General features: G+C 45.1%; 1 protein-coding gene across 3 annotated transcripts in view; it reads right to left on the bottom strand.

Annotated features, from left to right (window-relative positions):
• slc25a21 (solute carrier family 25 member 21) overlaps positions 1-14,111 on the bottom strand; it is a 195,200-nt gene that overhangs the window by 38,432 nt on the left and 142,657 nt on the right. For all 3 annotated transcript variants that reach the window (XM_045717979.1, XM_014197922.2, XM_045717980.1), the window contains exon 4: positions 8,244-8,327. In XM_045717979.1, the coding sequence (XP_045573935.1) occupies positions 8,244-8,327 (84 nt within the window). The remainder of the gene's footprint in view (positions 1-8,243; positions 8,328-14,111) is intronic.

Genomic DNA, 14,111 nt, shown 5'->3' with positions numbered 1-14,111 from the left:
CGATCATTATGCATGAGATAGTAGTTGGTGTGAAACCTGCATAAACAACTAGAGGAAGTACAGTTACTACCACCTGTAACAACCCTGATGTTATGACCTCTATGATACTGCCTAATCACTAGGCTGGGTAGTCTTTAATAAAACCTCTGGTGTTGGTGGAATAGACTGTTTTTCCCCCCCTCATTTGAATGTGTGTGTTTTCAGAATGAGCTGTGGTTCAGTGCGGCAGACAAAGTAGACTGCTCTGTTCTGCTCTAGGGGTACTATCACTAGCTAAATCTCGACTTTCTGAAACCATAATATTGACACCTGTAAGCCAAACGGCCGATAACATCTCCGCGTGTTGTCTTCCGAGGCGTGTTTCCACAATAGAGAAGCAGGGGTTCCTATACCATCAGTCACGCTGGCTACACCGCCCTGTCCTCCCTGTCCACACGCATACATGTGTTCTATATCGATACACCCTACACTCTAAGACATACACATTCTGTAGGCTATATCCTCTCCTCTTATTATTGGGGTCCAAATGGATGGCTGTTAAAGCTTAATAACTTTGTAACTGCTCAAAACGGCGGATATTTAGTCAGGATCATTATGAGATGACAGTACGACATTACAAGGGAGGAAAACATGCTCATGACAAGTCTCACAAAGCCTTGCAAGCCCATAATGAAGGGTTACACTTGTCATCCGTAGTAAAATGTTACCAATTGTTTCGCATACACAGAAGGACGGAAGATCCTGGTCTGTGTCTTGTTTGTCCATGCAAATGCCAACCACAGATTTCCCGGGTGTGGTCAGTCTACATAGCCACCAGGTGAGAAAGGAGGACTGACATTTGTTACAGACAAACTCAGAGCTCATGTGACCGAGGTTCATTTGAATCCTGATTTGATTTTAAATGTAAAATACACACTAAGTCCCTTTTTGGCTTTCCTAAACAAATTTTCTCCCATGGCTACTGAGGCTACTGTGGGCCCAGCTGGCCAGTGTGTGTGTGTGTGTGTGTGTGTGTGTGTGTGTGTGTGTGTGTGTGTGACAGAGAGCGTACATAGTCAGTGGTTTGTCTTAGATTTTCATAAAACTTAACCTTCCTAAAATCATAGCATCCATCTGTTTTAAATGCTCAAAATGACAACACAAAGCGAGAAACAAGTCAAATCAGATAATGGAGCTATAAGATGACAAACAAGACGCGATTAACAAGATAAGAGTGCTAATAAATTCAATTGAAATGTGGCAATGCGATAAATCTTTGTCGAACAACAACCAGTATTTGTGGTTGAGAAAGCCTTGAATAATGTGTTGAATAGGCTACTGTTGCTCTGGTTCGGTCTCACACCGGCTGTACCATGAGAAATAGGAAGGGTCACAAGCAGGACATTCTCTCCCTCTTCAACAACCGGTAAACAACCTGCATGCTTCATCTGCAAATATTGCTGTTTCCCCAGTGACTGTTTTAACCTTGAAATTGCCTGGAAGAGAAACCCAAGGGAGATGAAATAGGACTCAAGGCACACCGGTCAGGTTACATCACAAAAACACTGCTCTTCTAGAGGTCATCAACAACTAATCGGACACAACCAATAAACCCACCAACTGTTCATATGAAACTACTGAATTGCATACACCTGGGTTCAAATACTATTTGAAATCTTACAAATACTTTGAGTGTTTGGTTTGAGACTGCCCCCGACGTGTGCGGTTTACATGATTTGGGAATATTTGGGGGGGGGGTTGATTGCGCCAGGCAAGCTCAATCAAGCCCAACTAAAGTAAATGAAGAAGAGGAGGAAGTAGAACAGAGAAGCAGGAAGGTGATTTGGTACTGCCGGGCAACCTGAGGGGAGTGAGTAGGAGGAGGATATCAGAGCTTCTGGAGGTGGTTAACCCACAGGACTGTAAAAATCCCCTAATGCAGGGTGACGCAGCTATGAATCTAGCTGAGGGCTGATAATATAGTGACTAACAGAGAGAGGGGCGGGCTGAGAATATACTGGCAGGCTGGTTGAAAGGCTGTTTGAATCGGGACGGCTGAGAATATACTGTCAGAGAGAGAGAGCGAGGCTGTTATAATGTGAAGGCTGAAAATATACTGGCTGTTTTTTTTTTTTGGCTCCAGACACAGACACTTAGCAGATGAATGAAGCATGCTCCCTGCTCCCGCACTCAGCCGAACCACGTGGCGCCACACAACGCAGCAAGATGAGTGCCGCTGAGGCATTTCACACAGCCGTACATGTCACAACCACTTGCATATATAGATACACACACACACACACACACACACACACACACACACACACACACACACACACACACACACACACACACACACACACACACACACACACTTACAGGGAACAGATAAACATTTTTACGGAAACGGACTATTACTTCATAAAAAAACTTGATTTAAAAACTTGATTTAACACTGTAATCATTTAGTAAATGTAGCTACAGTATTTCTACGCTAAAAGTGATACCTGGAATGTGCGACTTCCCTTTTCAACATCCTTTATTCCGCCATTATCAATATCAAAACCAAGGAAGTGTTTTAGGAACTGAGTTACAGATGGGAAGATTTTCATTTATGTGCTTTCCTTTTTAGCTTAATTGCCAAGCTGGTGCTGAGGGTTTCAAGTTACTCCTCCGCAGCCTGAGACTGACAGACAGAGAGACAGAGTGTTAAGTCGGTGTTAGCTCAGTCCTCGGCCTGAACCGACAAGAGCCGTTTATTTTTAATAATAATTCCACAACAGTGGAGCCCTGGTAGTATTTGTATAAATTATAACTAAGTGGTTAGGCCTGGAGGTGATCTTGGTACTAGCTACTGGAGAGTGATTACAGACTCAGCCAACATATACTAACACTGATAATTGGTCTATAGAGAAGAGAGAGAAGAGCTGCTTTCCATGGGGATAATACGCGGCTGCTGAAGACAAGCACATGAAATACTGTACTATACTCTCTATAAATACTATAACAATTACAGAGTATTATTGAAGACCCCAAAGACTAATTTCCCATCGAGAAGAGAGAAAAGCTGCTGTCAAAGAAGAGAAGAGAAAAAGGAGACCAAAAAATATATTTTATTAACCTGCGTGTCGTGATCACATTTGGTGTGGGGGGGACAAAATCAATTTGGACATGATGACGTGCGGGTTGTGTACGGTGTTAGGCCTATATATCACAGTGTCAAGGCATATGAACTAACATGTTATAGAACAAACAAAGCAATTATCACAACACGTAGGTTGTAATATGGATTTTGTTTTTCAGGCTTGGCTTCCCCAGTGATTTTACAAAGGCACTGCTACATCAATGAAAAATAAGGTTGAATAAGCTTGAAAAAGAGTAATACACCGCAGAGGGAGAAACAATTAAACACAAATAATTACAATTACATATTTAGTTGAAGTCGGAAGTTTACATACACTTAGGTTGGAGTCATTAAAACTCGTTTTTCAACCACTCCACAGGCAAGTCGGTTAGGACATCTACTTTGTGCATGACACAAGTAATTTTTTCAACAATTGTTTACAGACAGATTATTTCACTTATAATTCATTGTATCACAATTCCACTGGGTCAGAAGTTTACATACACTAAGTTGACTGTGCCTTTAAACAGCTTGGAAAATTCCAGAAAATTATGTCATGGCTTTAGAAGCTTCTGATAGGCTAATTGACATCATTTGAGTCAATTGGAGGTGTATCTGTGGATGTATTTCAAGGCCTACCTTCAAACTCACTGCCTCTTTGCTTGACATCATGGGAAAATCAAACGAAATTAGCCAAGACCTCAGAAAAAAATTGTAGACCTCTACAAGTCTGGTTCATCCTTGGGAGCAATTTCCAAACCCCTGAAGGTACCACGTTCATCTGTACAAACAATAGTACGCAAGTATAAACACCATGGGACCACGCAGCAGTCATACCGCTCAGGAAGAAGACACGTTCTGTCTCCTAGAGATGAACGTACTTTGGTGCGAAAAGTGCAAATCAAGCCCAGAACAACAGCAAAGGACCTTGTGAAACAGGTACAAAAGTATCTATATCCACAGTAAAACGAGTCCTATATCGACATAACCTGAAAGGCCGCTCAGCAAGGAAGAAGTCACTGCTCCAAAACCACCATAAAAAAGCCAGACTACGGTTTGCAACTGCACATCGGGACAAAGATCGTACTTTTTGGAGAAATGTCCTCTGGTCTGGTGAAACAAAAATAGAACTGTTTGGCCATAATGACCATCGTTATGTTTGGAGGAAAAAGGGGGAGCCTTGCAAGCTGAAGAACACCATCCCAACCGTGAAGCACGGGGGTGGCAGCATCATGTTGTGGGGGTGCTTTGCTGCAGGCGGGACTGGTGAACTTCACAAAATAGATGGCATCATGAGGTAGGAAAATTATGTGGATATATTGAAGCAACATCTCAAGACATCAGTCAGGAAGTTAAAGCTTGGTCGCAAATGGGTCTTCGAAATGGACAATGACCACAAGCACACTTCCAAAGTTGTGGAAAAATGGCTTAAGGACAACAAAGTCAAGGTATTGGAGTGGCCATCACAAAGCCCTGACCTCAATCCTATAGAAAATTTGTGGGCAGAACTGAAAAAGTGTGTGCGAGCACTTTTCCCACTAAGTTACACCAGCTCTGTCAGGAGGAATTGGCCAAAATTCACCCAACTTATTATGGGAAGCTTGTGGAAGGCTACCCGAAACGTTTGACCTAAGTTAAACAATTTCAAGGCAATGCTAGCAAATACTAATTGAGTGTATGTAAACTTCTGACCCACTGGGAATGTGATGAAAGAAAGAAAAGCTGAAATAAATCACTCTCTACTATTATTCTGACATGTCACATTCTTAAAATAAAGTGGTGATCCTAACTGACCTAAGACAGGGAATTTTTACAAGGATTAAATGTCAGGAATTGTGAAAAACTGAGTTCAAATGTATTTGGCTAAGGTGTATGTAAACTTCCAACTTCAACTGTAATTAGCTGAAAATGCAGATAGTCTGATCGCTGGTTCAATCAGAATAGGCCCAGAATGCCAAGCCTGTAAGGAGCAGAGGACAGCAGGCTGACTGAGGAACATCAGACCACAGGTGGGGAGGACAGATGCCCACGTGGTGGAGTAGCATGTATAGGAGCTGTGGACAGCAGGCTGACTGATGCGGGTATACTGACAAAGTCATCTTAATGGCATGTTTTATTGCGTCACTCCTAGCTGGCTGAGAGGCAGATACTCTCTGCATCAATGACACCAAATACCCAGCATACCAGTAATATTTTCAACCACCAACTTGAAGGCCTGTTTCCTGTAATGGCTGAATTGCATCTCCTGTTGCCCAGCAGGTGAGCCCTGCTTGCTGGGATGCCATTTCTGAGCAGTACAGCCCTCCTGGCTGAATATTTCCAGAGACATAGCACTGGTGCATTCCCTTCTTACACCCGTGTCTCCTGAAATGCCAAGCATCCTTACCGTAAAAACTAAATCTAATCAAATCAAAATGACATCAAATCCAAGTTTAGAAAACCTCTACACAGGATACAGCGGGGTGTAAATGGTGCAATATAATGACATGCCTACCTGCATGCTACCTCTCAACATTGAAATATCAAAAATATAGAGCAAAAAAGTAACAACAGTAACACAATAAGGTAAGTGGTAAACACATATTTAAAAGTATAAAAGTAGGAGTAAAACTAGCAGTAACGGTATGTACTATGAAATGTGCTATGTCATCAAATGGTTATTTACAAGTAGATAAAGTGAGAAGTCGAAATAACAGTAATACAGACACATACTCAAACACACTCACCCACGCACGCGCACGAGCGTGAGCGCACACACCATAGGGGCCTCAAAGCTCATCACTAAGCTAAAGAGCCTGGGACTAAACCCGCACTATTTTGTATTGACTGCTGCTACTTGCTGTTTATTATCTATGCGTAGTCACTTCTCCCCTACATATGACCTCAACTAACCTGTACCGCCGCACACTGACTCGGTACCGGTACCCCCTGTATATAGCCTCGTTAATGTTGTTGTGTTACTTTTTAAACTTGAGTTTATTTTGCAAATATTTTCTTAACTCTTATTTTTTGTTAAAACTGCATTGTTGGTTAAGGGCTTGTAAGTAAGCATTTCACTGTCAGGTCTACACCTGTTGTATTCGGCGCATGTGACAAATACAATTTGATTTGAATGTATTTGATTTGACACACACACACACACACACACACACACACACACACACACACACACACACACACACACACACACACACACACACACACACACACACCAACAGTAGCAGGGTTTGTGGGCTGTTAGCCAGCAAAGAAGTTCCCCAACTGTCACCGGGCAGCCTCTCAGCACACACACGCGCTCACACATCAATTTTATATCCACTATAAAGCTGTCGGCTGTCCATAAACAGGCTGAGTGGCACACACTTTCACCTGGCTCTGTACACTGTCTCCGTCTCACTGCCTTGTCACAGGACCAGAGGGGAGGGAGAAAAACCCTTTCACCAGAGAAAGAGAGAAAGAGCGAGAGAGACACTTTTACCAGAGGGATGGCGAGTGAGAGGAAGAGAGAAGCCCCATGTGTTGTATTATTTCAGAGTGAGAGTATTTCAGAGTGAGTTCTTCTTACTGAAAATGTAGCAAAACGGCACTCGATACCGAGCATTTACTTACCTCTCTGTTAGAAATAGAACTAAATGTTGGATAACCTCCCTAATGAACAGCAGGTTGGCATTTATTGCCACGAGTCTTGTCCTGGAGGCAGAACTGAGTGATTTCCCCTTAGATACAGTGCCTTCGGAAAGGATTCAGACCCCTTGACTTTTTACACATTTGTTACGTTAGAGGCTTATTGTAAACTTGATTAAATCACTTGTTTTCCTCAGAAATCTACACACAATACCCCATAACGACCAAGTGAAAACAGTTTTAGACATTTTTGAAAATGTATTACAAATAATAACAGAAATACATTATTTACATAAGTATTCAGACCCTTTGCTATGAGACTTGAAATTGAGCTCAGGTGCATCCATCTCTGCAGCACTCCCCCAATCAGGCCTTTATGGTAGAGTGGCCAGACAGAAGCCACTCTTCAGTGAAAAACACATGACAGCCCGCTTGGAATTTGCCAAAAGGCACCTAAAGGACTCGCAGACCATGAGAAACAAGATTCTCTGGTCTGATGAGAGATCCATGATGAAAACCTGCTCCAGAGCGCTCAGGGCCTCAGACTGGGGCGAAGGTTCACCTTCCAACAGGACAACGACCCTAAGCAGACAGCCAAGACAACGCAGGAGTGGCTTCAGGACAAGTCTCTGAATGTCCTTGAGTGGCCCAGCCAGAGCCTGGACTTGAACCCGATCGAACATCTCTGGAGAGACCTGAAAATAGCTGTGCAGCAACGCTCCCCATCCAACCTGACAGAGCTTGAGAGGATCTGCAGAGAAGATTAGGACAAACTCCCCAAATACAGGTGTGCCAAGCTTGTAGCGTCATACCCAAGAAGACTCAAGGCTGTAATTGTTGCCAAAGGTGCTTCAACAAAGTACTGAGAAAAGGGTCTGAATACTTACATAAAATGTGATATTGAAGTAGTATTTTTTTATTTTTTTTGCAAACATTTCTAAAAAAAACAGTTTTTGCTTTGTCATTATGGGGTATTGTCTGTAGATTAACATAACAAAATGTGGAAAAAGTCAAGGGGTCTGAATACACCGATGGCCAGCTGCAAAGTCAACATTGGCTATATTGAAAAAATTCATGAAAACTAAAATGTATTCAAGGTTAGGCATTAGGGTTAGCAGTGTGGTTAAGGTTAGGTTTAAAATCAGATGTTATGACTTTGTGGCTGTGCCAGCTAGTGACCACTCTGCAGAGCTGCCTCCAGAACAAGATTCACGTCGAAAAATGCTAACAGGGAAATCAGAATACAGACAACAACAACAAAAAAACGATTGAAAAACATCAACGATCATTTATACTAGAGGTCACCATCGTTTCAGTTAAACTCCCACCAGGTGGCACCTTGCCATGTTATTTGTCTACACACTAAATAACATAGGAACACATACCTGTTTTAGAGGGAAACATGAGGGTATACATTGAATGCCTCAACTGTGCTGAGTACAGGAAGACTAGCTATACCGTGTGCGATTAAGGTTAAAACAAGGTGGACATGTCTACAGGCTGGCAGTACACTTACCCTTCATTGCGGAAGACAGTTCTAAAGCAGTCAGCGAGGCTCTTGTAGTTGTGTGGATCACTGGTGCCTCTCTGGATCTGAAACCTGACAGACGACATTTCATTAGAACAAAATGCAATACGCACTGAGTACAGCAAATATTAGGAACAGCTTAGTTGGAGAAGTGACAGGGCTGGTCCCTGAGAAACTCTCGTCTTGGAATATTGATTACATGCATGTCATAGATTGATTTCAAAAGGGACATCATCGTCCTAATTATCATGTAAATGTCCACACTTATCCATTTACTCTCCTCCCTCTCTCACTCCCTCCAAGCCTCCCTCCCTCCACTCCTAACCACAGGTCCCTCCAGCCCAGAGGAGAAGTCAAACATTTACTTAACCCAGCCTATATCCAATTAGCCCCTCAACTCCCCAGCACCAGGACCAGGACCAAGCTTTACGTAGCTAGCTCTGAATGCTGCTAACACGCTAGTAAGAAGCATTGTAACAGCTCCTGGGTTACGTGTAAATGTTTTAATATGATAGAAGCAGTGGATGGGATTTTGTGTTGCACTAAACATGCTGCTAAACCCCCTAATAAAGACGTCTGAGCTCTGTGTAAATCTTTTACATGATACAACCGGTGGAAGTGAGCGGATACAGAGAGGTGTGCGGTAAGGGCTGGGGTTTTGGTGAGGGGATGGCTGAGGGCTGCAGTGCATTGGCGAGGCTGGGGGCGTGAGAGCTGTAAACAGGGGTGGGTTGGGGGCCATCAAGGCTGGGGTATTATTGAGAGGATGGTTCGGAAGGGTTAGGGTTATACATTCTATATTTTGGGAAGAGAAGGTTGGGATGCTTTGAAATGATTAACTCTCTGGACAGGACTCATAGACCAATGAAATGATGGCACAGTGAACAGAATCACAAATCAGCACATTAACTTAACAAAAGCACCCCTGAGCATTACAATTGTTATGACAAACAACAGGAAGACTGAGGAAAGAAAGACAACGCGAGACAGAAGAGGGCTCAGCGACGGAGACATAGTGGAGAGGAGTCTGGGAGGAAGAAGAGAAAGATTCTCTCCTCGTACGGCTTTCAATGGTAGGTCATGAGGTCAGCAGTAAGTCGTCCAGGCGGGTGCCTGATGTAGCCATAAAGGGCCACGGGTCCTAACAGGGGAGGATGGGTGAGGAGAGGAGGGGGAAAAGAGTAAGAAGGGGGAGAGGAGAGGAGGAGGGGGGAGGAGAGGGAGAGGAGTAGGGGTGATAACAGGGGAGGAAGAGGAGGTTGGAGAAGAGTGAGGACGGGTGAGGTTTAGTGCGGTGAGCAGACCTCATATCGTCAACACATTAACATCTTACAGTGAGTGTCCCCAAAATCCTATTTGGTGGATTCCCCAATAGCTTGTAACCCGTGGCTGAGCCCAGGTTAAAACAGAGTAATACACAGACGTCCAACACCATATTAAAGACAAGAAGAAAAGGAGTGGAAGAAAAGGGGGACTATGAAAGAAAGGAGGGCGGTGTTGGAGGGATGTATGGGGGAATTGGGGTGCCGTAGGGTGGGGGCACACCCAGAAGATTTAAGACCAGTGGGGCTTGTAAACAAATTCAAATCGAGCTTAATTAAAGGCATATGAGTCCAGGGTCAAGGCTTGAAGGGGTCCTGTCCCTTAGTAACCCCCGATCCCTCTCTCTCCCTTTCTCTCTCGCCTCTCTCATCTCTCTCTCAGAGCCAGTTCGGGTCGGGGGGTTGGGGGAGAGGTGGAGTGAGAGAGAGACACAGAGGTGGATCGGAGACAGAGATGGAGAGAGCAGGGTAGAGGTGGTAGGGCCATGGTCCGGTCTCAGCCCCCTGACCCCGGGGTCAGCTCATTTCCTCATGGCCCTTCTCTACCCTGCCATAAAACCAGGACCAAACAGCTAGGCTCAGGGAGGGAGAGATAATGGGGAGGGAAGCTACAAGCCTCAATAGGAGAGGAAGTAGGAGAGATAATGGGGAGGACGACCAGAGAGAGGAGGCAATGGCCCTGGAGGAGAAAGAAGCCTCGAGTAGAGAGGAGGAGGAGAGATAATGGGGAGGACCACAGAAATAGAAACCAGAGGAGAGGAGAGGAGGCCTGTGGGCGACTACCTACTAGTGTTGCCTTGCCTTTCACGATCAACGTGAAGAAGTGCTGAGATGACTAATACTGATCATGACGATCGTCATTTGCCCTGCAGGAGAATATCGAGTTTGACAAGGCAAGGTTCTGTAGAGTAAATAAGCAGCTTTCTGAAGTAGACACGGAGCTTCCAGTGTTAATGTGAGCCAGACGAAACGCTGAGCGCTGAGCGTTTTGGTCGACTGGTAAAGAGCGAGATAAGCTGGCGTCAGCAAGTGACTCTGCTCTGGCGGACCCTCTCGGCCTTGGATCCTTGGAGCCAGGAGCAGCCGGCTTGGCGTCGTAAACTCAGCAGACAGACAGACAGACAGAACAGGAACCAGAGGAAAGCCCAGGGGCTTCTTTAAAACATCACACTCCCAGCATCCCTCTCTCCCTCCCTCTCTTCCCGGGCCAGAACCGGACGAGATGTACTCAGAGGTGATGAGATGTGGGAGTTCATCGACAGTCACTTCCCCTCTCTACTCCCCTCCTCTCCCCTACTTTGACAGTAGTCAATTCTCCACTCCCAAGGCCCCCCCCTCCACTCTTTCTGGCCTTGGCCCAGTTTTACAAGCCTGGGAGCTTCACCATGAGACTGGCCAGGTGAGGGGTGAAGGCCAGGGCAGATTAGGCTCACAGAAGCACCACAGACTGGAGAATAGCATTCAGGGTTAAATAATCCTCCACCCCTTCACCTCTCCACCCCAACCACCTGACCCCAACCTCCCTATAAAAAGACACAGATCCTAGGCTGCGTCTCATATGGCACCCTAGTCCCTTTACAGTGCACTAGTTTTGACCAGAGCCCATCGGGGCCTATATAGGCAGAATCAGCAGTGTTTCAGGGCCAAACAGGGCAACATGGACCAGGGGCTGTGTCCCCCAACGTACCCCAGAGGTAATGGGGACCGGGGCTTGGGGACCAACCAATTCATTTATATATAAACTAGATGACTGACAGGTGCCGCTGTTTTGAAGTCACTGCACCTCCATCTTGACACTCCCCCACCATTATAAAAAAGATTTTAGAAGCTATAGAAACGCATTTATTAATGTCTACATTTGTTTTTGCCACATTTATTCTATTACAGACACCTGCATACTTGTAAATTGTATTATGCGAGCTAAACAAACAAAACAAAAAATAACCCTAAAGATCCTTATAGTATAACGTTCTAATGTTACTGTCCCCACTACAACAACAAAAATACTTAGATAGACGTCATTTTGTCCTTGAAAATTTTTTGTGAAATACTGTAGAATTCCATTCATTCCTGTGGAGGACTGCTTCTTCTGAGGAGTGCCAATATGGCCGACCGGTGGCTACAAAGCCTCTCAGTGGCCAATACATAGAGTCAGAAATCCAAGCACACACACACACACGCACGCACGCACGCACACACGCACTCACGCACGCACACACGCACGCAAGCAAGCAAACACACATAATAATTTAAAAGAAATGCCGATGGGAAGGGGCAAGGGTTATTGGGTTGATCAAAAGGCAAGAGGTTTGATGGGCCTGATTTTAAAAGGGCAGGCCGCTCTTTTAAAAGGAGTCTTTTAAATTTGGCCTTGTTAAATTGTGTTGGGTATTCCCTATGCGAGAGGAGAGGAGAAAGGGGTGGGAGGAGAGGAGAGGGGAGGGGGGAGTAGGGGACGAGAGAAGAGGGAAGGGGGTAGGGAACGAGAGAGAGGAGAGGAGTTTAGATGAGGAGTCGGGTAGAGAGAAGGAGAGGAGAGGTGAGGAGAGGAGAGATGTAGTTTAGATGAGAAGTCGGGTAGAGAGAAGGAGAGGAGAGGTGAGGGAGAGGAGTTTAGATGAGGAGTCGGGTAGAGAGAAGGAGAGGAGAGGAGTTTAGATGAGGAGTCGGGTAGAGAGAAGGAGAGGAGAGGAGTTTAGATGAGGAGTCGGGTAGAGAGAAGGAGAGGAGAGGTGAGGAGAGAGGAGAGGAGTTTAGATGAGGAGTCGGGTAGAGAGAAGGAGAGGAGAGGTGAGGAGAGAGGAGTTTAGATGAGGAGTCGGGTAGAGAGAAGGAGAGGAGAGGAGAGGGAGAGGAGTTTAGATGAGGAGTCGGGTAGAGAGAAGGAGAGGAGAGGTGAGGAGAGAGGAGAGAAGGAGAGGAGTGGTGAGGAGAGAAGGAGAGGAGAGGTGAGGAGAGGAGAGGTGAGGAGAGAGGAGAGGAGGGGAGGAGAGGTGAGGAGAGAGGAGAGGAGGGGAGGAGAGGAGGGGAGGAGAGGAGGCACTCTATCATAAATGACATTTAGCACTTCAAACCCCTTCTATCCAAAATATTCATTGTAAATAATAAATATGATGGTTTTATGATGTAAATAGTTCCAGAGCCCTATATTTATTACATCTAAGATTAGAAAATACGTCATGTTCTCCATCGTAAATGCTTTAATAGCTTAGCGTCAGATAGTGGTTGTTTGTTAGTATCTATGTGGACAGTTCGCTATAGAGCCAGTCCCAGAGTCCCATTCCTGGTCTGTTAGCTTACACCTTCGTGTATGACAGAGTGTAAAGAGCCCTGACAGAACAGGAAATAAACGAGAGAGGTGGAAAGAGTAAATGAGTGGTGGAGAAAAATCGGGAGAGAGAGAGGCAGAAAGAGAGAGAGAGGCAGAAAGAGAGGGAGAGAGAGAGAAAGATAGAGAGAGAGAGAGAGAGAGAGAGAGGAGGGCGAGAGAGAGAGGAGAGAGGGAGAGGCAGAAAGAGAGGAAGAGAGAGAGAAAGAGAAAGAAGACAGCGACCCAAAGAGAGTCAGCCTCTGTTGGTTATCCATCATCTGAGATCTGAAGTGCATAAGAGAATCCAGAAGGCAGCATTAAAAGGAAATCTTTTTTTTTTTACAGCCAGACAGTTAATTTTAATGAGGGAGATCATAAAGACGGCACAAGTCCAGAGCATCGGTACATGAGGTTAAGGGCAGATCAGCTTTCTAACCTAAAATGATACAACATGGAACTCAGAGGGCAGGGCAGCACCCAATCAGAGCCCCAGCTAGGGAGGACCAAATCGCTCATCAGAGCAGGAAGGGAGAGACCAAAACAAAATGGTTCCTCTAACATCCGCTGAGAGATTGCCTGGATAAATCACTACGTTACTGTACTGACCAAATCGCTTAGCGTAGAGCTAGTTAACGACTTGAATACATGTAGATAGAGTGACATCTTTACTGGATGTCCGCTGTACAGCAATGGATTACGGCCTTATCGTCTTATCAGCGCTCATAAAGTTAGACAATAATTCCAGGAGACATGCACACTTTAAAGTGATAGATTTTTAAAAAAGTCAACGACAGGGAAAAGTAATAAGAGTACTGTAAATCCATTCAGATATAAAACATTATTTCCTTGACAAACTGCTAGTGGAGAGAGAGAGGGGGGGAGGAAAGGAAGAGGAGGAGGCCAATAAAGCCAATCCTTTGGTGGGAAAGAGATAAAGAAGAAGAGGGGGAAGATGAGAGTAGGAGAGGAGAAAAGAGAAAGGAAGTGATAAACTCATGGCACTTGTGACCCCGGCAGGACTCCAGGGTTTTGGACTGGACCAGGTTGGGTTTCACCTGCACCACAGGCCCACTGGACCAGACAGAGAGAGAGAGAGAGTGTCGCAGAGAAAGAAAGCGTATACTGTAAGTGTGCGAGCCTCCACGTCTGACCAAGGTGTGTGGACAGAACCCAGGTTATGAAGGCGTCCATGTTATACGGGAGGTGGGGAGGGTGGATGTTACA

The sequence above is a fragment of the Salmo salar genome, chromosome ssa01 (assembly GCF_905237065.1).
Source record: "Salmo salar chromosome ssa01, Ssal_v3.1, whole genome shotgun sequence".
Classification (NCBI taxonomy): Eukaryota; Metazoa; Chordata; class Actinopteri; order Salmoniformes; family Salmonidae; genus Salmo; species Salmo salar.
The sequence above is the reverse complement of the archived record's forward strand: the minus strand, read 5'-3'. Positions and strand labels throughout refer to the sequence as shown.